This window comes from Apodemus sylvaticus, chromosome 9 (assembly GCF_947179515.1).
Source record: "Apodemus sylvaticus chromosome 9, mApoSyl1.1, whole genome shotgun sequence".
NCBI lineage: Eukaryota > Metazoa > Chordata > Mammalia > Rodentia > Muridae > Apodemus > Apodemus sylvaticus.
This window is the reverse complement of record NC_067480.1, coordinates 110,286,350-110,311,032: the sequence shown is the minus strand read 5'-3', so window position 1 is coordinate 110,311,032 and position 24,683 is coordinate 110,286,350. Positions and strand designations below refer to the sequence as shown.

Below are 24,683 nucleotides of genomic sequence, written 5' to 3'. Positions count from 1 at the left end.
TTTTGTCTGTTCTGTGGACTTTTTTTTTTTTTTTACAGTTTCCAGATTTCATTTGTATTTTACAAATCCAATGTGTACATTGGTCTATGCCATTTAGACTTGCCAGCTCCTTTTATGTCATAAAGACCATGTCCCACCATAGGGCTCAGCAAAGCCACTAAGATCCCTACCATCCTGGGTCCATGCTGAATCACGGCTCCATCAGGTCCAGTGAACTGGGCATCATACCCTTTCTTCCTCATGTGACACCTGTCCTTCCTCTGTAGTCCCCGATATTCTTGGTGTCCATGCTGGTAACAGCCAAGCATCTCTGATAGCTCCTAAGATCCAATCTGAAAAGCACTCATTTCCCTCATGTTGATATCGTTGATTATACAGATTTTGTCCTAAAGAGAGATGAGTTGCTATGTTACTCAGTTTCTCCACTTCTTCAGCCCTCAGACTGATGTCACCTTCCCACACACACACAGCATGTAAGTAAGGCTTGTAACTAAGGCAGTTGTGGAAACTTGTCGCTTGCTTAAAAGCTTATTTCTACTTTAAATATCTGGGAGACAGGACACTCCCTGATTATATGATGCTTCGCCGTGTTAAAGGGTCAGACCTGAGCACATCTTTTCTCACCTTTAATTTACCGTTGTTTTATCTGCATCTTCCTGTGGCACCAACCTCCTGGATCTTAAAAAGGGCTCTGTAACTAAACACCAACTGTGTTGTGTTCTCTTTACCTTAGTGCCCATTCCAGCCTTGAGACATGGGCCAATCTCATCTTTTCTTTCTCCTACTTCCCTTTCCAAATAAGGCCCCGGTGTCTTCTTTTCTTTTGTTGTTGTTTTGTCAACATGACACAAACTTAGATGTATCTAGGGAGAGACAACTCTGCTTGAGAAAATGTCTCTACCAGATGGCCTGCAGCTGAGTCTGTAGAGCATTTTCTTATTAATGATAATGCAGGAAGGGCCTAGATTACAGTGGGCAGTGCCATCTGTTGGCAGGTTGTTCTGGGTTATATAGGAGAGCAAACTGAGCAAGTCACAGGGAGCAAGCCCTTAAACATCACTTCTTATGGCCTCTGCTTTAGTTTCTGCCTCCAGGTTCCCGCCTTAAGCTACTACTTTGAATTTCTTCACAGTGGACTGTATGATATAAGCTTCCTCAGTCTGTTTTCAGATATGGTGTTTTATCACAGCGATAGTAAACTAACTACAGCAGGCTAATGTAGAGGCTAACAGCCACATGTCTTCTTTCCACTGTGATTCCTCCCTTAAGCAAGTAGGTGCTTCAGGGAAGAACTTCTAATCTTAAATGGTCAACCATAAACATGGACAGACATACAACACTAATTGGTCTCAAAAGAATGCACACACACACACACACACACACACACACTAATTATAAAAAAGAAAAAGAGCTTGGGATATGATACGCACTGGAGGAAAGAAGAGAAATGGATATTAAGTATGGTGTATTCAAAAATAAAATATTCCAGAGAAACAGAGAAGGGTGGAGATGGAGAAAGGGAGAGGGAGGGGGAAGTAGGGGAAGGGGAAAGGGAGAGAGAAAGAATGTGAGCTCTTTCTGAGAAGACAGTGGAATACTAACTGAATGAGTTACTACCCACAAGAGGATCCACACAACATACAGTACAACTTGATTATGATCATACCTTGTGCAGGCTACCTTCTTGGATTATAGTACATTCTTCAGTTCATCAGCTCTTGTGGGAAGCACTGCCCACTCACTAAGGAAGCATGTGGGCCCTTGTCAAGTAGATGAAGGTGGCCATCTTAGGGTTCTTCTGGGTGGGAATGTCATGCTTGGAGAGGTCAGATGTGGTTGCATTCCTGATTGTACCACAAGGAGCAACCATTACTACAGCAAGAAGGCATACCAACTCACACCACGCTGTGAAAGGTGGCTATATTATGATCTTCCCCGAACACTCCCACCATCACACAGATCAGCCACTGTCACATCCACAGCTCCCACTCACTTAGCCACTCTTCCACAACTCACCTTTGGTACTGTTTGTCCCTGTGTAAGCACCCTGTATTGGGTGGCACTATTCTTGGGGAAGGATGACACAAATATTCACTACAGATAGAAAACCAACAGCAGACCAAAGTGACAGTACCATCCAAGTCCCACTTGGTGGACCAATGAGTTTATCAGGGTTTCTTACAGGAGCAGAAAGACTCAAAGACAGATGCATCACTAAAAATCTAACCCAGGCTAGGTAATGACAAGAACATGACCAGAACCTGGTCAGAACCCTGCATGTCTTACAGCATTTAAATAGTTTCCTTTCCTCATATATGCTTATGGCTTTGAATAGCACACACCTTTAATCCCAGCACTTGGGAGGCAGAATCAGGCAGATATCTGAGTTCAAGGCCAGCCTGGTCTACAGAGTGAGTTCCAGGACAGCCAGAGCTACACAGAGAAACCCTGTCTCAAATAAAAAGGGACCCTGTGGATCTGCTCTTGTGAGTTGTTTTGCTCCTGAGACACTCTTTAGAACTGGGTCTTAGTGAGCTCCCCTCCAGGACAGAACACCTAAGTTAGCCTCAATTCAGAGGAAATTGCTACACAACAAATAGTTACCACAACTTGTCAACTATCTCACAGATTTCATGTTGCAAAACCGTAATCCAACACCATGCCAATTTCTTCCTCAAACCATTGTTTATAGTTCATCAAAATGGACAGTTGGCATAATAAAGGGAAAGGCTTTGTAGGTTGACTTTTAAAGCAGACATTCGAACATTGGTGGAGCTTACAAATCAATATAATGACAATCCATGGGGGAAGGAAAGGGGAGTGTCTTCCCAAGGCATCCATTGAAGAAGCTAACAGCGACTGAGTGGAGAGCTCTCCTGAGAACAAGCTCTATCAGCATAGGAACAAGGTGATTTAAAGTCAAGTCTATTGAAAACATAAGACAAAACAGAGATTTGGAAGAGGCAGATTTGAACAGTAAGCAATGGGTGGCCAAAGAAGTCAGGTTTCTGGGATAGAAGTTGTTCCCGTTAGTTTTAGCAGATATAAAACTTCTATTCACATATTTCTTCATATTTCTTCACTGTATCAGTTTTCTATATTATTCTAAACTTCTTCAACCACTGTTATTTTAGTATTTCACTGTTTGTTTAAAGCACTGTTGTCCTCCCATTAACAACAGCTCCATAAATTCTACATTAAAATTTTTTTTTTTGTCTGAAGATGAACAATGGAAAGACACAGGAACGAGACAACTCATTTCTTTGCTTCCCAATCTAAACACGTTTCCCATCTACTTCTAAATAGCCATAATCTCAAATGCCTAAATGTATGGTGTTTTAAATTTTCCTTCAAGTTGCTTAAACATAGTACTCATTCATTCGTTAATTGATGAGTTAGTTGGTTATCCTTTGACAAATGTTCACTTATTGTTGAGCTTCATAGTTCTGACTTTTATGTGGTCCTATCTTCTGGATGGATCTAGATACTCTAACTCCGAAGCACACACGTGACAGTTTCTTTCCTTGGTCAAACATGAACCTTCTCCTAGACCCATTTATGAACTTTCATGTGGCATCTGCCTTGGGAAAGATCCCTGCTCAGTGAGGTTAGCATGAACCCACAGCTCTGATATCTGGTCAACTTTCACATCTTACCCGGCTCCATGCCCTACATCCTCCACAAAACGCTTAGTCACCTGACTCTTCTTCAACAAAAATCCTGTTAGGTCCCTTTAGCCAGCATCCAATTGTCTCCCGAGGCTTCCCTTGGTGACCCCCTTCCTACCCGACCATCCCTACAGAGTCTCACTTCCTTATGCCACATTCAGAGGGCAGCCCAGTCTCCCCTCATAGCATCCTACAGCTGCCTCTATAACTTAAAAAGTCTTCTTTGTCATGCTTTAGCAAGAATCATTGAATACTTTTTCTCTTTAGAAAACTGGCTAGTTTATTATCAACATACCAAAAGCTAGCATCATTTTGGAATAGGGAGCCTTAAGTAAAGAATGCCTCTACCAGATTGCCCTGTGGGAAAGCCTGTGCAACATTTTCGTGATTGATTGATGTGGGAAGGTCTAGATCACTGTGGTGGTGCCAACCCTGGGCTTGTGGTCCTGGGTTCCATAGAATGCAGGCTGAACAAGCCATGGATGATGCTGCTTTAGCTCCTGCCTCCAGGTTCCTGCTCTGTTTGATTTCTTGTCCTTACTTCCTAGTCTGTGATATGCAAGTGTAAACAAAATAAACCCTTTCCTCCCCAAGTTCCTTTTTGTTCTCATTTTCATCACAGCAACAGAAACTCTAAGAAATTCACTAGTTAGAATACACACTAGTCATCTATCAAGCACAGTGCTTTCCTGTGTGAGGTTTTGCAATACTAAAGAGCAGGATTCAAGTTCTGACACATTTCACTCCCTTTCTTCTCATTGGCTCTTGGATTTCTTTTGTTCCTTCATGGCTAGGCACTCAAATCACTCTAGACTTTCACTTAGAGTTCACCAAACTACGGATCTCTCTGGAATCTCAGATCCCCTTCAAGAGGTTGGTAGAGCAGATGTTAATACCCTAATTCAAGGACATGGAACTGACTTGAGAAGTTAATGGGATCTGTCAATATCATACAGAGAAGCCAGCGGCTGGACTCACAATTTCTGCTCCTGTATTCTTTTATGTAGATGTGTTGTGGGGAGAAAGGGCTATATAGCATCTATAGCATAAGCTTTAAGTGACTCAAGTCAGGTGGCTCAGGATAGGAAGTCACCTGCTGCAAGGTAAATGACCTCTACAATCCTGGAGAGATTTCAGAAGCCTGCAGAACACAGAGTGTGGTGCTGAACCAGAACGCCAGGCTGTACTCTAAGACTTGCTGATGACTTCTCCGATAGAAAGCCATCTTCCCATTCTGAGTCTCCTATGCCTACTACCCTAACTCTGTGACAAGAATGGTGCCTTTCTCCCTCAGCTCCTCCCCTGCTCACTAAGTCATCATGAAACTAACCCCTGCTAGGCAGCGCTCAATATCCCATTGTCTGTCCCTTCTCCCTGGGAGAATTTAATTACATGTAGTCGAGGTAGATACAGTTTCTTCTTAAGTTTTCAATTTCCTTTTGGAAACAGTGTTGAAATGTGTTTGCCTGAGAGCTGCCTGAAATGCCACATGCTGTGGAGAGAAACTCCAGCTATACTAGCTGCATTGTCTACACTCAGACTTGAACTTTAGCTCCATGGTTGTGGGTGTGGTGTGGTAATATTGTTTATTAAACTTCAAGCTTGCAGCCCTGATGATCTGAACCACCTGACTCTGTAGTTACTTGTACCATGGGTGTACCGTGGGGTCAGCACCTTCTGCCCCTTCTAAGAATATGCTCTATTTGGAAGATAGACTATTTATCCGTGTCCCTCTTTCTGAGTGGAGGTTTAATTTGTGCTTTAAGGGCCCTGGTGACATGTTCCCTCCCCTCCCAGTGCACGCAATCCCTTTAGAGATGGCATAGTTAGATAACAGAGCTGCCTCTTGAAATTCAGTCTAGGGGAAGCACAAATTCAAAACAAAGGTAGCTTTAGCTTGAAACAGAACACTGGTGAAACCTGGAGTTCCTCTCGCCTGTTCCAGGTTTACTCAGAAAAACGCCTACAAGGAAGCAAAATAAATGTAGCACTGCAGGCTCTTCCTTCCCTTAAGCCTGTGGCCGCCCACACTAACCAGGACACGCTCTGCTTTAAATGTTTTCAGTTGGTTCTGTTTCTAGTCTTGCCATGAGCACAAGATAAAACCCAATGAGAATAAAAACAGAGAAAGCAAAAACCTGGTGTAAGAAGAGTGCACTTCCTTTCTTCTTACTTAGCTGGAGTTCGCCTTCCTGTCAGTTTCAATTAGCAGGTCAGCAGCCCACAGACCCTCTTCCTGAAGCATGTGGGGAGCAATATCCATGCCTCTGTCTTGAAGTTGGAGATTGTCCAAGTTCTGTCCTTTCTTGAAGGAACCCTAGCTTGAAGAAGGCTGGGCAATGGAAATTTTTATCTCTGACTTGTTACAGTAACTTAAGCACCCCTGACTTGGAAATGCATCAGAGTCCTGGGAAGAAAATGAATTTATTAAACCAATTATTCACAGATGAAAGGGCCCCATCACTCCCACTCTCAGGGTGACTAGCCCTGTGAGGGCTTCTTGTTAACTCCTTTTGGCCAGTGACCCTTTGAGAAATTCAGCTATAACTTATAGCCACAAGGGAAGATTTCTGTTGCTACTGCTTGGTTTTCTCAGTGGTCAGGGCATTAGAAATAAGACAGCTGATAAAGTTCTAAATCAAAACAGGTAAGAAACCACCTGTTTTATTAGTGGCTAAAATATATCTCCAAAACCCTTTAGCAACACCAACACATTGGCTGGCTTTTACATTTAAAATTAATTTAATTAATTTAATAAAATTAATTTAAATTTTAATTTGCCTGATTTGGGAGCATCCTGGGACATATCAGGAATTCTTTTATTCTGAAAATGTGTGTGTGTGTGTGTGTGTGTGTGTGTGTGTTGTGTGGTGTGTTTCTCTTCAGTATCTGTACAGCAGGCTAAAAATCTTCTGTAGGAAAAGAGTTCAGGGTCAAAGGACCAAACTGCATTGAGATTTTCTCAAGAAAGAGAAATTCCTTCGCTTGCAGCCTGACTACCACATCAGGCTGAAGGTGGGACTAATTTGAAGATAAATGAAGTTTAAAGTTGTATTCCAGGACAAATGTCCCAAATTTGGCTAAAAATAAGCTAGAGAGGAATGCGTACTCTGATTAACATTGTGACTCTACTCGGCCGGTCTCAGGCACGCCGAGCAATGTGCTGATGAAGGTTTTAAATGTTCTCTGTCGCTGCCACACACATTTCTCAATGCCACCTAAATACCCATCACTCCTTCAACCAGAGGACCTTACAGCAAACCTCAAGGGTCATTGATACTGTTTTGGATCAGTGCAGCAGAGAGTGTCTTGCATCAGAAGTCCATGTATTTTAACCTAAATAATAACAGACCAATCAATGGAATTATCGTTACAGAGGCAGATAATAATCTGAAAATTACATGTATTATCTCACTTATTCCTCTCTATAAGGTCACCCTATAGTCAATTGACAAACGTCAGCTTAGGAATTCAACGCACTTACCTGATGTATGACGTCAGAGCCCATGTCCTGATTTCATTATATTCATTTGATAACTAGATGGTTAGGGTAAAGAATATCCTTTAACTTTCTTAGTAAAGGATATTCAAGGCCCCCCCTCCCCTTGCAGGATTCAGAATTCCTTGCTGTTGCAGACTTGAGTTCTGGCCACACACACACCTGTGTGAAAATGCATCCCTCTGGTAGGAATGGCAGTTCCAATACAGGATTAATCTGCATTTCCTCCACCTCCTAGAACACATAAGTTTTGTTCAGGAAGGAAAGTGCAGAATCAAACAACCTCAGCAGGCAAAAGATAATAAGAGTGGGAAGGTGATAAAGTATGCAGACTCTGCACTTGGCTGTTGCAGAGCCAATGCTTCTCTTCTCATAGAAAGACAGAGCAGGGCCTCTGACCCCCTGTCAGATTAAAGGGAAAAATATGAAGGACGTTTACCAAATGCAGGGAAGATCTTTCAAGTGGAAACTGTGAACTACAAGAACAAGGAAAGGAAAGGGCCCTTCACAGAATCCACTGATACCCAGCACTCCTCATATTAGCGACTTGATTTCAGAGAGTTAAAAAACAAACAAAATCTCATAGGAGGAAACTAGAAACTTGGGGTTATATACCTGGTTTCCCCTCTTCTCTCTCTCCCAGGGGGTGGGGCGTGAAAATAAAATGTTAAGTTCTTTGGTTCTTTGGGGCTTCTGGTTTGTAATGTTGACAGTTTGTGGTTGAAAAGCCAGGCCTTGGATAGGAATCCCTCCCTCCCAGTGAATGGGAAGCAAAAGTCAAAAGGTTCTCCACACCCAGGTGCACACCCAGGAGGAAACTCCCTCTGCTGTACAGGGTGGCACCTGCTGGAGAAAGTCACATTGACACCCACAATCCAGGATCTCTCTGGTGCTTGCTAATCCCTAACCTGTTTCTACCGTGAGCTGCCAGTGAGGACAATATGGGAAGCAATATTGCATCACATGCAAAACCCCTGATGCATGTTCAAAGAGCCCATTTCAAAATGAGCTTCCCAAAGCGACAGAGCCACCAGCTGCTTCACAGGGCCCCTGACCTACCTGTCACTATTTAGTCAGGAGCTCTGGAGCCATCTCCAGTCTCCAATAGCCAAAGTCAACAGAAGTGTAGATATGTCAATGGCTTCAAGAAGACAACACCTACTAAAATATAGTCTGTTTGTGTGGTTGTTGAGCTATAGGACCCAGAGGCCAGAAGATCAGGGTCATAGCAGCCAACCGAACATCTTTTCCCTTGGAATGTTCACCAGAATTCAGAGAGCCCAGCCTGGCCCCGTGAGTGCACAGCTATGGAGTACAGGCAGCGGTCAGACAGCTCAGCAGTTCTCTGTTCCTTGCTTACCTTGGTTCTTCACGGTAAAGTGGGGTGCCCTGCTCCCCAGTTCTACTTTCCACAGTTTCAATTGCCTATGATCAAATGCCACTCCAAACTACCAAGTGGAAGCTTCCAGAAATGAGGAATTCTCATGTCTTTAAACAACCATTAATAATACAGTATCACACTTGGTCTATTTACTATTACAGCTAATCTCTTACTGTGCCTATTTTATAGATTCTGCTTTATTATAGCTGTTGCTGTAGCAAGAACTCTTAGTGTTTAGGTTTGGGGGCCACTTGCCAGTAAAGTCATATGCTTGGGGTCCCATAGGTCACCCCTGTAGGTAAGAGGGACAGCTCTTCAAAGTAAAGCTGGACAGGCAGCCCGCAGCTGTGAGCCGCGCCTTCTTATTCTCAACAGTACGTCAGAGGTAAATGTCTCTGGAGTAGATGTTTCCCTGTCAAAGCGCCTGGCTTCTCCCCACTTCCTCTCTGCTCTGAGCTCATGCTTAGCCTGTAGAATGGGACTCTTTGCTCAGCGATGAGCTTTCTTAATAACTTCCGCCATTGCATCTCTGTAAATTCCAGGACCCCTATTTTGAATACCATCAGTGTCCGTGAGAAAATCAGGAGATTTCTCTCAGGGGATTCTTGTAATCCTTAGATATGAGACCAAGTACTCTGGGATAGAGCCCTTGTTACTTGGATTTCTATTGCTATGTAGATGGAGTCCCCTAAAGGAGGTGGCATCTTCTGCCTCTGAAGAACAGGTTGCACACAGAGCTTTGCACCAGTGCATTCTGGTGACCACTCTGCCTCTGCACCTCTAGTTGCCAATTAAAAGCTCTGACTCACAACCTCTCTGTGAAGCATAAAGGTCTTTCTTCCCTTGATCACTGCTTCCCTGAGTTTTATGTATGCTTCTTCCTTCTGAGCTTATTACAGTCACTTGACAGGGCCCGGATTTTATTAAAATAAAGACATTGTATGGCTTATAAAACACATTCTGATTTTCTGAAGAATCAAGAACAATGTTCTTCTATGACTTGCATGTCTGCTCTTACCATAGGAACCTGGGTGAAAATCACCCATGCCGTGTCAGTCTGCCAAGTGACATCTATAGGTCATGACAGAGAACAAGTCCTTTTCCCCAAGGGAAAGCAGATCCTAAGCTGGCTTCAGGTCCTATTTCAGGACTTTATTTTTGACATCTGGAAAAGAGTAAAGTCTGGTGACACCTTCTCTAATATCCCCTTCAGCTCAACAGTGTTGTCTTCTGTTCAACGTCTACGCATACCCTTCCATTTAGAAGACACAATGATAATGGAAGGAAAGTTGGTGGAAGTCAAATACATACAATGAAAAGGAAAAGAAGGAAAAAGTCACAACTGATAAATGGGCAAATGGTAAATCAATCAAACTGTCTTCCCTTGTCCTTTGGGCCACAAGACTAAACACTTGTGCCCAGAGAACAAGTAAAGGCCCCCCGCCCCGCCCCCAACCACCAAGAGGAGCACAGAATACCTCGAGAGTCAAGGCAGTTGAAAGATGTGCTTGATTAAGTCGTACGGGCATGGTGGAAATGGGTAAATCCATGATGGCAATGGATACTTATTTAATTGATTGCCACAGGTCTAGTTATCTGACATAGTAAATAATGCTTCAGAAATGTTTATTCACCTACAGATGCAGACACAGAAGGAAGGGAAGCATAAGGTAGGAAGAGAGGCATAGAGTGGCTGGTAAAATTAGCAAGCTAAAGTGTTAAGTCCAAGATCAGGTTTGGAATAACCACCATGAAAAACTCAACTGAAGAATAGTTACTAACTTCACAAGTTATAAACACACAGCAGATAAATGCTATTATTCATGCCATTGTTAAACTGTAGCTCTTATATTGCTAAAATTTATTTTAAATTAACAGTCTAATTATAAAAATAGTATTTAGATTTGTAAGATCAGCCCCCTATAGTGCAGATCACGTCTATCAATATCACTGATTAAACATAACAGTGTGGAACAAATTTTACCACTCATTTGAGGTACATTAGTGTATCTTTGAAAATAAAGTTCATTTCAAAAAAAAAAAAGCCAAAGGCAGGCAACTTGCAAGGTAACCAATATGCCAGGGGGCCTTTGTCAAAGAGTCTCAATATGAAAATGAGGGTCCAGGGGCTGGACCACCAGACAAATTCAAAGACCCCCCCCACCCCTGCCATTTCTAATTGATTATAAATTGCATATGCATATAACTGATAAGAATTGCTGACCAATCACATGTAATTCTGGACATATGACATAAATCAGAGGGTTATGATAGAAGGTTCCTATGAATTCTAAATGAAAACGCCTTTGATCTTTGGTTCTCTTCTCAGAGATGGGTTTTCCTAATGGCCTCCATCATTACATATCTCCAAATTCCATCATTCCTCTTGATGTCTAGGAGGAAACCAGGAGCACTTGATGGATTTCTGCAATCCTCAGAGATGGCTTGTTACTCTGAGAAGGAGTGGCATTCTGCTGCACGCAGAATTCATCTACAAAGGCACAAGAGCGTGCGTGGCTCAGCCTTCAAGTTCACTGTGTAAACTCACCCTGCTTTTGTAGAATGGTGTCCAGAAGTTTCAAAACAGCAAAATCAACCAACCAAACAAACAAAAACAGAAAAACAAAAAACAAAAAACAAAAAACCACAAACTCAGTAACTGTTCCTGACTCTGAGAATGTTTGTTTTATAAAATAGGATTCGGGACTCTGGAAAGAACCAGAGAAAGACTCTGAGAACAGTGAGCTATTTCCTATGTAGCAAAGGACTGTGGGACTTGTGATGCTCTCTGCTAGGTCTGTGTTCAGCTGTCCATCTGGACAGGGTTGCTGAGGTCTCCTCCTCCGTCTGCTCTCCAGAGTCATACTCCTCATCTACTGCATAGAATAGCCGCTTGGGCTGCAACACATCCATCCCGTGCCATCGGGCCTGTTCCTCCCAGCCGGTGTTGCTTCGGCAGCTGAAGCTAAGCGCCTTCTCGCCTCTCCGAAGCCTCTTCATTGGGATCATTGCCTGTGTTGGTCGCCTTTCCTGAAGGGACCCTGATCTCGAGTGTGCGCTGAACATCAAGGGCTGCAATGCTGGATCAGTACCATCATCATCTGAGAGGACATCATGACAGAAACAGAAAGAACATTTAAGATCAGAGTCAAGGCTTCGTGCCCAGACTGCTCGAAACTGCATTTCTGCCTCAGCATTGCCCCAGCCTGACTTTTCCTTTCAACTTCACAACCCCAGAGGACTGAGAAGACAGAGCTGCATGCTCGGTATTCCAAACAGGTTGGGGTTTGTGGAAACTTGTGGGTTGAACCAGTCTTCCCTAGAGGACTAACAGACTGTCTTCTCATAGTTATAGACTAATAGCAGCAGAAATAATCACTACAAAACTGTTTTACTCTTTCAAAGGCAAATGCTATGCTAACAGTTCCGACAAAGTAGCTTGATTTGTTTCTGTTTTGTTAAGACAAGGTCTCATCCTGTCATGTAGATGACCTTGGATTTACAGTGGTCCTCCTGCATCAGCTTCCAAAGGGAGATTAAAAGTGTGGGTCACATGCCTGGCTCTTGGTTTGGCGTTTAATCCCTAGCTGTCTAAAAACTTTACATCTGAGTTCCACTGCTTTAACTTTGGAAATGTAATCTTGGAGAGACAGAGATGGGAGGTTGGTGAGCCGAGGAAGAGCCAGGCTGTGACAGATGCTCCCTGTCATGCGGTAGATGCTGAGCAGATTGCCGTGGAACAGGAAGATAGCGTGAAGCTGAGCGCTTGGCCTCATGGGAGAGCAACTATGTGGCTGTCTCTGGGAGAGTCGTTTGCACACTTTACAACATTTAACCATCTGAGTGGCCTTGGAGGTGGGTAAAACTATGGCCTTTACATCATATGGCAAGTGCCTGAAGCTGTTTAAGATGAGGTGACTGTCAACATGATACGACGGGTACAAACAGGATTGGAGCCGTTCCTCTCTATCCTAAGTAGATATACCAAGATTCACACATGCACCAGTCTCTCATATAAAATGGCACAGTATTTACATATAACCTATGCACACCCTACAGTTTTTAAGCAGTTTCTGAACCACTTATAGTAACTAATACATTGCAAATACTATGCAAAGAGTTGTTATACTTGGGCGGCAGGGGTTGAAAAAAAATCTACTTAGATGCAGAAGACAACTGGGTGTATAGCATGGATGTTACTAACCAGAGGGCAGCCATATAATGCTCTGTTTTGAGTTAATTTCCAAATTTCTATCTATTCCTAAAACACAGTGTCCTTTCCCCCCAGTAAACAAAAAATACTTTTCACAAATATTTCTTGTTTCCTCCAAGTTTTAGGTTCATGAATCTATTTTTTCCTTAAACATTTCCTGCAGAATTTCAATATTTTTAGGCATTTATTTGTAAACCTGAAAATCCTGTCCTTTCTCCCACTTTCTGGTCTCTCCTAAAAAAATCAAGAGGAAACAGAGCTCAAAGAGCATTCATAAAATTAATACTGTCTGCCCAAAGCTTCACTCTTGACAAAAAGTGTGTTTATGTTACTATACCCAAGAAAATCTTAAATACTTGGTTCAGAGACTTTTTCTTCTAAAATGCAGTCAAATCCCATAGGCAGCTAGTTGGGAGACTGACATAGGGGATGCTCTACTGGAGGTAAAGATAGCAGCATAATCTATTTGTTCTTTTCTTTTTCTTTTTTACAATTTTCCTTTCTTTGTGCTTTGAGTGGAGGAGGAACCTCAGTTCCTTTGGCACTGGGAAGTCTTTCTGAGGTGTGGACACTTCTGTCCACAGGTCCTGCCTGTGGTCTCACTCAAGCCAGTCCTCCTGAGAACTCCTGACAGCATGGAGCGAGCCTTTCTCTGTTCTCCGAGCTTAAGGAAAAGTGAAGCCCTGGCTTTTAGCAGAGGCCTCACTTGCAAAGTTGAACTCAGGGCAAATGACTGGTTCTGCTCAAAATGTGAAGGAACACGCTGCAAGGCAGAAGCTGGCAGGAGGAAGGATACAGACGAGACCTGGTCCGCTTCCATGTGTCTACCTATAGGTAAGCTCCTCTCAGGCAATACGCGAGTGTCTTGACCTTCCACCTACTGAAGAACAAACTGAAATACTAAGGCTAAATGAGGAACAGGTAAACAGGGAAGGTGTGTCTTCTGCTTGTGGCAGGGTGGAGATAAACCCACAGGGGATTAGCTTGATCCAGTGTGAACTGTTTAGGTCTCCAGACCCAGAGAGCAGTACTTATATCTCTGCACATAAAAGGTACACACACACACACACACACACACACACACACACTTAACATTTTAAACATCTCAACCATTTCAAAGCACAGATCATTGTACAGTTTAATGGCACTAAGAATGTTCATGCTTCTGCGTAATCTTCACCAAAGTCAGTCTCTCAAGAGCTTTTTGCATATTTTCTAATTCAAGGGTTTAAACCTGCCTTACACATAGAGGGAAATTTAAGGTAGGGATCCCCATAATTGTAACACAAAATGAACCCCACAGGCAAAGGAGAATATACAGGTCTTTAAAACCACTATGTAGTTCACAGGCATTCTGTCAGGAGCATTCAGACCTTGGCAGGCCTGAAGAGAGCTAGGAGGAGAGTGTTTTTGTAGACAGGGGTTGGCTGAGCAGAGGCTACACGGCAGAGGAATGCATGACCCCAATTCTCCTCACTAGAGTGACCCTCCTCTCCTGAAACTTGGAGAGAAGTTGCTCTCAAATGATCAAACCATTAGCCACACATTGAGGACTCCCTACATTTCATCATGATTGCTACCGTAATCTTTTTTTGGAGGGGAGGCTATTTTTATTTGTTATTTGTTGTTTCATTCATTGCGTGCATTTTGATATGTATTTTAACATCAAATTAACCAACTCTAATTCATGCTACCCATATATTTCTGGCTATAGGGCCACCTACTGAAGTACAGTTGACCTAACTTAAAGGAAATTAGCTCTTCCTCCTCTAGAAACCATCAACTGCCTATAGTTCTTCACCAGTTGGGGTGGGGGTCATGAACTCTATGCCAGAAGGCTTGATCATGTGCAGGCAGCCACAGCTTCAGTGAGTTCATGAGTTTTAGTCAACTCTGTCCCTTTAGTACATTCCTCCAACAAATAGTGTCTCATTCATATTTTCAGTTGGGAAGTTGATGGTGTTATGAGGCAGGGGATCTATAATGAGCTATGGGAAGGAGTGGAGGAAATATCAAAATACATTGTGTGAAATTAATAAAGAATTGTTAAAATATTATAACAAGATAAATATTAGAGTCCTTTAACTGCTTAAATGAATACATAAAGACATTTCCAAATGCTAAATAATTTCTATCTTCTAGAATAAAGCAAACTTCTCAAGGTTTAGTATTTAGGATAACCATTTGGCTGTTTGCGATAATGTTTCTTTACATCCCTGCTCTAAGAACCCGCTAGGCTGCCCCAGGTCAGAGTCCTGCTGTACTTACAACCACCACAGAAAATAGCTGTGGCTGGCCTTCTCTTGTTTTCTCTTCACTTAAATCACAAGATTAGACTTGAGTTATTAGAATAAGAAAGGTATTTTAAAACCAATCTATTTGTGTCTTGTGTTTGTGTCTTTCTTCCTAATTTCCTTTACTTTTCTTTGGGAAACTCCCTCATAATATCAAATACCAGGGTGTCACCTGGAACAAACAAGATGAATGAAACAAAGTTACTAGTCCAAAGGCCCTTTTAGAAGGAAAGAATTTAGTAACAAGAAGAATGAAACAAAGTAACTAGTCCAAAGACGCCTTCGGAAGGAAGGAATTTAGCATAAAGGAATTTAGCATAAAATTTAGCATTTCATTTTAAAGGAGAAGAAGACGTTGGGAGCGAACACCACCACAGCAGGCAACTTTAAGGGTATATCTGACTTATTGCATTTCTAAGGAAAGGGTTGGAAAGTAAATAAACTATGATTTTGCTCTATGCAACTGACTAGTATTTTATCATTAAAAATAACAACTAAATTTGTATCTGTTGAAATGAGAAACCTTTCTTCTCTAGGTCACTGTCAAGTGAACTAGGAAATTTGGGGATGGAAGAGACAAAACATTCACTAGTGTTTGATTTTATGCACAGGGTGTTGCTATGCTTTCATGATTCTTAGAGCAGGACATCAGTGAAGGCCAGGATAGTGTGGAGAGGACTTCACAAGGGTGCTAGCTAAAATGTTCTATAGTGATTACATCCCAGTCTTTAAAGACTGCTTAACTCCTTCCATGTTCCTTTACTCCAATGATGGATTTGGGTTTTACATGAAGCCTGTTTTAACAAGAAAAACAAAAAGCAACACAAAGAAAAACCCTTATTTCAAAAAATAATTATATTGCCTTTAACAAATAATTATTTAAGGCCCTATGCCTTCAGTTTATTTGACTACCCAAAGTGATTTTTTTAAGGTTTATATTATTAGAAAATCAAACAGGTAGCATGGTATATGATTATATTATATATTACCCTTTTCTAACAGAAATCATTTGATATATATTTAAAACATTCTAAATTGGCTTTTTTAGAATAATAAACATTTTTAAGTCCTAGGAATCTCACTTATGTGTTTCATGGATACCACTAATCAGTAAATATGACTAAAATACCTTCAACAAACACTAACCTCATATTTAAGTTGCATTGGACTGTTAGAACAGTCCTAGAGTTAGCCTTTTGCATACATATCTTTAAGGGAACCATGGAAGAGGTTATGATGGTGAGATCATGTGACCTACTAATCATCCCTACACTCAGAAAGGCAGGAAAAAATAAAAGAGGATAACAGTGACAAAATTATAGTAAATACAAGTTTCTGTGGCCGTAAATAAAATTTTGAAATTTATTTATAAAGGATGCCTTCATTTTGTTCTTGTTCAAGTTTCTAGTTAATAGCCTTGATTGTCTCTCTTGGTCCCCGGGCCCCCAAATCTTCTCCACCTGCACCGGAGGAAACACAGTAGCCAAGCATGGGTCACCTGGGTATTGAGCCGCCCTTGCCTCTCTCCTTGCCTGAGGGTTGCTGTAAGGGAAGGACAGGTATCGAAAGTTCTTGGTGCCCGCCTGTGGGTAACAAGAAGAAACAAATGCAGAATTATTATACTAAAGTTTCACCTGACACACAGAGGGCAGGAAACAGCCCGCTGCTGGGCTCTTAGCTGGAGTTATTGGCATTTAATTAGTTGTGTCTAAAGGACACATAACTCAATATGTATTCCTGCCCTGAGTGTTGAAAGGATCCTTGTCAACCTTCCAAAGTTACTGTCATAGCCCCACTCAACACCAGCCTTCGAGTGTGCTCTATCCAGGAGTTCCTATATGATGAGCATGATACAGCCTCAGCTGTGACTTGGAGTCACTGATACATCCCATACATTCCATTCCTCCTCATACATCATTCACAGATGCCTGAGCCCCGGGAGTTCTGGATCCAGAGGAGGGGGCTGCTTTGGTCTGTTGCCCCCTAAAGCTTTTCCATCTCTCCGGTAGCAAGCGACAACTGAGTTGGTAGTGAGTGATTTGCCCTCAGCTGATGAGGCTCTGCCCCAAGGACAGGCCCAATTATCTGTTGACAGCCCCACATACCGGCGGCTTTCCCCAGGGCAGACTCTGGCCTTTCCGAATGCTCTCCCTCAAGGTGTTCTGGCGACGGATCAGAATCTCTTTGGCCTGCTTCTCACTCGTTTGGGGTTTAAGGTTGTATTTGTTGTAGGACAGGGTCTGTAGGAAGAGCATAATAAGAGTCAGGTAAGAACCCCAGTGTTACCTTCAGCGGCATCTAGGGACTGCTCGAGTGGGTAGCATGGGCTCAGCTTGGCCTCCAGCATGACTGAGGGAGTAAGGCCACAAGCAGACTCAGGACTCTCAGGCCTGGCTATGGCTGTGGAGGGTGAAGCAACTCTACCCCTACCCCCAATCCTCCCTACAGCACCCACAGATTGTGGCTGCCCTGCATACCCACATTCTTTCCAGGATTATTTTCAGTGCTAGGCCTTTAGATGTGATGGGTAAGAAAAACATTAAAACTATTTTTGAAATTTCCACAAAGTTTCTGCTTGTAATTAAAGACAACAGAGGGGAGGGAGGGGAGGGGGAGGAAAAGGAGGAGAGGGAGAGGCTTCCTGGTGAAAATACTCCTTAACTTAAAGAGCAGAGCAAGGAAGGAACAGCTTGACAAACTTTAAATGACTTCTTGCCTTCCCTTGAAACTAATGGAGAGCTATCATGCACCATAGGCCAACATCTATGCACAAGCGCATGTTTGATTAAGTGGAACTTCTTGTCTCCACTAATGCTCGCTCCCAGTTCATCAGTGAATGTCTGATTTCCTGGAGTTGGTAAGTGGTGTGTGTGTGTGTGTGTGTGCACGCGCATGCTGAAAAACTGCAAAGCTCTGCTAAATAAGGACATCACTGTCACCTGTGTCTTCCTTACTCCTTTGTGGGTTTTTTTAAAAAGATAATTGCTTCAATAACAAAAAAAGTGGATATCAGGTGCTATAGCAAACAGGGGATTGAAAATGAATAACTATAAATTCAGGTCTTTCAAAGGCTTACAGCCACCTGCGGGAGTCAAGTAGACAGGGACATTCAGTTGACATAAGATGTTAGAACCATCAGGGAGATATGAAGTAGGGTGCTGACTCGGGCAAGCATGGTCCAGGCTCACTGGACCGAGCCTGCAGCCCTAAGTGGGTTCTACCCTGGGATAAGTTCAGGAGGGAGGGACCTGAGAACTGAGGGATGGGAACAACCAACCAACTCTGAGGGAAGGTGGGAGGAGCCCCAGGAAAAGATCCGGCAACAAGTTTGTTATTACATGAGTGAAAGACAGCGTTCAAGGACAGCAAGCAAAAAAGGAGCGGTGACAACAAGCCACACACCACCTGCCAAGAGTGAAGACCTTATCTTCCAGCCAGGTGTCTGCCTGATGGGGAAACATGCCCTCAAGATGCCATAAAATAATCCCCAGAGATAAGAAATGAGCAGAGAAATAGATACAACCCTTTCACAGGGTCGCATATTAGATATTTATATCATGACTCATAATGGTAACAAAATTGCAGATAGGAAGTAGCAATGAAAATAATTTTATGGTTGATGTTCACCACAACATGAGGAACTGTATTAAAGAGTCCCAACATTAGGAGAACCACTGCCTTAGAGTCTGGTCTGAGCTTTATTCTTTGATAAGTTTGGGGTGCGCCTCTACCTCCATCCCACTGTGTTGTGGAGCTCTCTGTCTCTGCAGTTGTGCCACTGGGAATCTCCAGAATTAGTCCTTCACACCTCCCCCACCCATGTACATTCTATCTTGAAAATGCTAAAAGGAAGTATTTTAAAAAGATGTGTCCAGAATCAGAGTGGGAGCACCACAGTTTCATATCAAGTATAGCTTAGAATAGGCCAGAATCCACCCCATGTTCTTTCTGGCTCTGTCCAGAAGTGACTACTGAAGCCATGACAGACTCTTCTAAACTGTGTACAATGTCTCCACCCAGCAGTCCAGCTCCTGCCGTCCAGATGTGAGGACAGCAGATGGCCTCTACACTGTCTGTGTCAATCCCTTAAACAGTAGAACATCCACTATACACAATAGATACTCAGTTGTTCAGGGTAGCATTTCCAGGAGATTTTCCTTTGAAAAAAATGTAAGACTTTCATAACCCTAGAAGTGCTTGAAGTAGTGGGAAAAACAGGTGTGTTGTTAGGAGTGTCTGTCTGTTTGTTTTGTCAACTTGACACAAACTGGAGACACCTTGAAAGGGGAAAGCTCAGTTGAAGGACTACCTTCATCATATTGCCTGTAATCCAGTCTTTGGGGCATTTTGTTGATTCATGGTGGATGTGGAAGGACCAACCCACTGTGGGCAGTGCCATTCTCTACACAGGTGGTCTTGGATGGTGTAAAACAGCAGACTGAGGAAGCCAGGGGAGTGAGCCAGGAATCAGCAGTGCTCCTTCTGCAATTCCTGCCTCTGCTTCTGTTTAAATGTCTGCTCTCACATCCCTCAGTGATGAACTGTGACTGGGAAGTGTAAGCCAAATAAACCCTTTCCTCCCGGTTGCTTTTCCTCAATGGTGTTTGTCAATCTGGACTAATAGGAAAGGGGATTGGTGAGGTATGTTTCAAACAAACTAGAAGTGGAGGCAGAAAGGTATCTGCACCCTATCATTGCCCCTGGCTCACTAATCCTATTCTGATTTGACTCCATTTGATGCTCAGCAATGAACCTTTTAATGAACGTGGGCAATAAATCAAAGGAATGAAGAGAGATGCTGCATAGGTTAGAAGAGAGGATGTTGAAGACCAGACAAAAGAAGAAGCTGGCTATTTGGCTCTCCCACATCAACCACTAATCAAGAAAATGCTCCCCAAGACTTGATTACCAACAGTATGATGAAGCAAGCCCACAAACACTATTTCTTCTTTCTAGATGTCTCTAGTTTGTGTCAAGTTGACAGAAACCTACCAACAACACACCTATTTTTCCTCTACATCTGAAGAATGAAAGAGAATGTGGTCGGTGACCATTTCCAACTGGCCTGGAGTTTCAGAACTCCAACGTCCTTCCCCATATCATGAAGATGGAGAAAACATTGAGTGCCAGGTACTCAGTGGGCCTGACTCTTACTAAGCTAGCCATTCTCCACACCAGGAAGTTCTTATCTATTCGGTAGAGGTGAAATGTGATAGTCTTGCTGGAACAGTTTCGCTTGGAATGATTTGAAAGCCATAGCATTTAGTAAGAACACTGTCACCAAGCTGACCTGGATTCCTTCAGCCTTTCTGACACGAGCCACTTTAATCATCAGCACTGCTGACACAAAACTGTGGACCACTGACTCACTGGCTGTGCAAGTCTGGAGTCTTAGAATACCAGGCAGGAGCTCAGCAGAGAGCTCTTAACTTACATGTATCTTATAACTTTGACTCAATCTGATCACCAAGTTTGCTAACCCCAGCATCTTCTACTTAGACGGTTTCTTAATCTCATCCAAAGCATGATCTATGGCATTACCAAGAACAAAAACCCTCACAAGAGACATATTTAATCATAGCCAAGAATTAAGATGAGCAAATGAGCCGTCAGACTTGAAAAGGCTTCTGTGGGGATGACACTGATTTACCTGTCATTTATTCAGGCCTTTTCCTAAAGACTAATAAAGAGACCATACCAAGTTCTAGGCCAAAACACCAAGACACGAGCATTTCCCTACAGCCCAGCTTTCAGCATAATGGCATCACGACTCCTCTGCTCCAATAAGGTCTGCTTCTTAGCTTTTGGCATAGTTGAGCCCACTGGATAACCTGACGGCTGACAGAATCCTGGTGCCATCTTTTCTTCACTACAGCAGGAGGGCTGCATCTGTCTTCCCACTGAGAACAGGCAGACCTGTGGGCTCTGAACTCTTCAGCTGCAGGGCTGGGGCAGCCTGACCCCTAGAGCCAGCAATTGGATTTGCATTTATTCTAAGGCCACTGGTGCAGACCTCACAGCTGACAACTAGTTTCCCCTTCTCCAAACACAGCACAGAGGCTACTTCAGGGAGAAGAGTGTGAACACAGCCTGAAGACCGGGTATGGGTAAGGCAGAGTAGGGCAGGAGGTGGCGTAGAGGCTCACACATACTCTTTGCCGAACTTGGTACATGTTTCTTGTCAGAATGTCCCGCATGGACGCCACGTCTTCAGGGGAAAGCCGCTTCATTCCCTGTGTCCTCTCAGGCCTGGAACAACAGTGGAGAAAAGCCATTGTTTTTCTGTCTGGGCAAGAAGTGCCACGATGAAACTTTGGGCCTTGCCCCACCCTGGAGGAATTCCTAAATTCCAGGATTATATGTGTGCATAATTCTTCCTGCCACCTTAGCAAATCAATTAAGTCCAAACATATGTTTTAACTTAAAGATGTAAAAATATTACAGCCCTTACAGTTTTCATATGATTATTGTTGTGACCAATTTCTAAAGAGGGTTTTGCAAGGCCGTGACCACCATCTAATTTATAAAATACAATAAAAATAAATTTTAGGAAATGGTTCCATAAAATGTAATCCCAACATTTTACTGTAAAACTTAGCAGAAATAATATTAATTAAAAAACACTCAATCAAAGGTTCATGTGGCTGTTTTTGTTAGTTCTGTGCTCAGATAGACAATACACCATCCACAGCACTGTGTTTTGAGCCTCAGTGGTATGCTGAGTATTAATGCTACTTGAGTAAAGTTCTCTGGGAATTATGCAGTTATGGGTCTGTGATGGGTAGTTTTAATAGTCAGTTTGGAATGACCTAGAACCACATATAAAGAGAGCATTACTTTGACAAACCTGTGGAAGACTGTCTTGACTGCTGTAACTGGTGTAGGAGGAACCAGGCTGAACGTGCAGGTGCTATTCCTAGTTCAGGGCCCTGGACGGTGTAAAAGTATACAAAGACTGCCAAGCACTGAGCATGCATGCCTGCACTGAGCATCCACGCCTGCACTGAGCATGCGCGCCTGCACTCAGCATGTGCGCCTGCACTGAGCATGCGCGCCTGCACTGAGCATGCGCGCTTGCCTTCTCTCCACTGGTTTGACTGTCATGTGACTAGTTGCTTCAGGTTTCTGCCTTGACTTTTCCAAAATGACAGACTAGGTTATAGAATTATCAACTAAATTAGCAACTAAAAAGCAATTACATTGCTTTGTGTCAGGGTATTTTTATCACAGCAGTAGAAACAAAACTAGGGCAGGGCCTTATTTCTGATTAAAGAATAATTAAGAAAAGGGAATCATATTTTCCAAACAGAATCAAACTATTTGTACCCTGAAGGTCAACCCAGATGAGGCACTAGGCATCCAAAGATTTTAAAACCTAGCATCAGGGCCAGGTTTGCAATCAATGCCCTATTGTCCTCTGGGATTTCAAAGCTAAGACATAGCTATGAAAAACAAATCTCAAGTGACAGATGTATTTGATTATAATCTAGTATCAGTAATCAAGAAAACCTTCTTACTACACTGGAAATACACATTCGCTCTAGAACATAGACGTTTAACAAAAAGGAGCAGAAGGTTCAGTCCTCCTTCCATCACAGCTGGCTTCCTAACACACTGCTTCACCCATGATGCTGTTACTTTACTCTCTGCTCACTTCTTGGAAGCATAAAGGCACTGATGGCTTCGATATCTCCCTTCCTGTTGCCAGGATGATTAATCATAGGGATTAATCATTCATTTCAATACAGCTGGTATTTTAAGTACTGTCCTCCAAAACTGGCAACCATTGTAAATTAAAGGTGGTTTGGATGTAATGTACAATTGATAAAGCACTTTTATATGGTGTGTTATGGTGAAAGAGCTTTAGCAATTGCTATCTGCATAATGTCCAACACTGTTTCTATAAAATTACTGAAATTTAGGAGGCATCCTTGGTGAGTGTGTGAATGTCCTCCAAAAAAATTTATTCTGACTTAGGTATACCTACTCACACAATCTGAACAATACATTCCACCATAATGTGTGTGTGTGTGTGTGTGTGTGTGTGTGTATAATAGATTACTAAACAGAAACGCCAGCTAGTCAAACATTTCTATGTTCTACATTCATATAAAATAAATAGAAAAAAACCACGATAAAGGAACTGGCAGGTGAAACATGATACAGCAGCAGATTTGGCATTTTCCCCAGCCTGTAATTGACCACTCCAGGAAGGACCAGGCTTAATTAAAGTCCTCTTGGGTTGCTGGTTAGAGTAGCACGGGATTCACACAGCTGCACCTCCCTCTGACTCACACTAATAAGCAGCAGATACGATTATTCAAAAGGGCTGGCTCACTTGAACCAGGTGATGCCTGGGGTTGTCTTCAAGTCACGTCAGGGACACAGCCATCCTTGGAATACTCACATCACAGGTGCAAGAAAGACACTGCCCTTAGAAAACAGCATTAGTGGGGACTTTAAGGACCAGTGATTCAGAATATAAAAGGCACAACTCTTTTCTCTAGAGCATTCATTTCTTGTAGGCAAAGGGGATCACGGTTGCTAATATAAAACAAGGAAATCTAAATTCGATGGCATCTGAATACAAGGTTCATGTTTGTCATGAATTCTTTACATCCTGCTGCCTTTCTCCCTTCCTTCCTTTCACGAGATGCTACACCAGTGTAGAGACTTTAAATTAATTATGAGACCCAACAAGCATTATGTTCACACCATAGTTAAGGATATCAGTCATAAAGTCCATGGGTAGAGATTGAAGAGATGACTGGTGGTCCTTTAGATTTGCAGTTAGCATTCCTCATGAGTTACTCTGTCTATCTATGGCCACATTCAGAGTTACTCTGTCTGCAGAGCTGCAGGCACTTTTCCTCATGAGTTATCCTGTCTGCATGTCTGTCTTGCATCCTTTTCAAAGTCCAACTCTAGCATGAGTGAAGCATGGCTTACAGGATACATGATAGTTTATTGTGGAATTTATGTCAGAAACTACATCACAATCTCATTAGAGTTTAGAAATAGAATAATTTGAGATTATATAGGTATCTAAATGCCTGATAATTTTATGGATATTTTAATACCTAAATTAGTAATCTCTATAAAATTATCTAGTATATGAGATAAGGTTGTGTGTAGCTTAGGATGGCTTTGAACTTCTGATCTTCCTGCCTCTGCTTCCCAAGTGCTGAGATTACAGGCTGCACCACCATACCCAGTGTGGTACTGGAAATCAAACTCAGGGCTTCACATGCACTAGACAGGTACTATAGCAACAGAGCTGTATTTTCTATCCTAACCAAAGTTTAAAAAGAAAACTATATTACAGTTACTTATGTACTGTGTATGTGTGGATACGTGTGCTGGTGCACATATGCAACAGTGAGCTCAGGAGACAGTTGGTAAGAATCGGTTCTCGTCTTTTACACTGTGAATCCAGAGGATCAAAATCAAGTGGTCAGCAGACTTGGCAGCACGTACTGTACCTTTACCCACTGAGCCCATAAGCTTCAACACTTAGCACTTTGAATTGCTACTGTTTTATAATCTCTAACAGTTTACAGAGTTCTGGGTGAGGTAGACAGCTCTATATTTGAAATAACAATAGAAATGCATATTCCAGATGGTCCAC

At 42.5% G+C, this 24,683-nt stretch overlaps 1 protein-coding gene across 1 annotated transcript in view; it reads right to left on the bottom strand.

Annotated features, from left to right (window-relative positions):
* Window positions 1-11,293: 11,293 nt before the first annotated feature.
* Slc9a4 (solute carrier family 9 member A4) overlaps window positions 11,294-24,683 on the bottom strand; it is a 49,314-nt gene continuing 35,924 nt past the window's right edge. The window contains exons 9-12 of the mRNA XM_052193494.1: window positions 21,208-21,304; window positions 17,161-17,295; window positions 16,554-16,638; window positions 11,294-11,649 (exon numbers count right to left, since the gene is read on the bottom strand). Coding sequence (XP_052049454.1) covers window positions 11,294-11,649; window positions 16,554-16,638; window positions 17,161-17,295; window positions 21,208-21,304 — 673 coding nt within the window. The remainder of the gene's footprint in view (window positions 11,650-16,553; window positions 16,639-17,160; window positions 17,296-21,207; window positions 21,305-24,683) is intronic.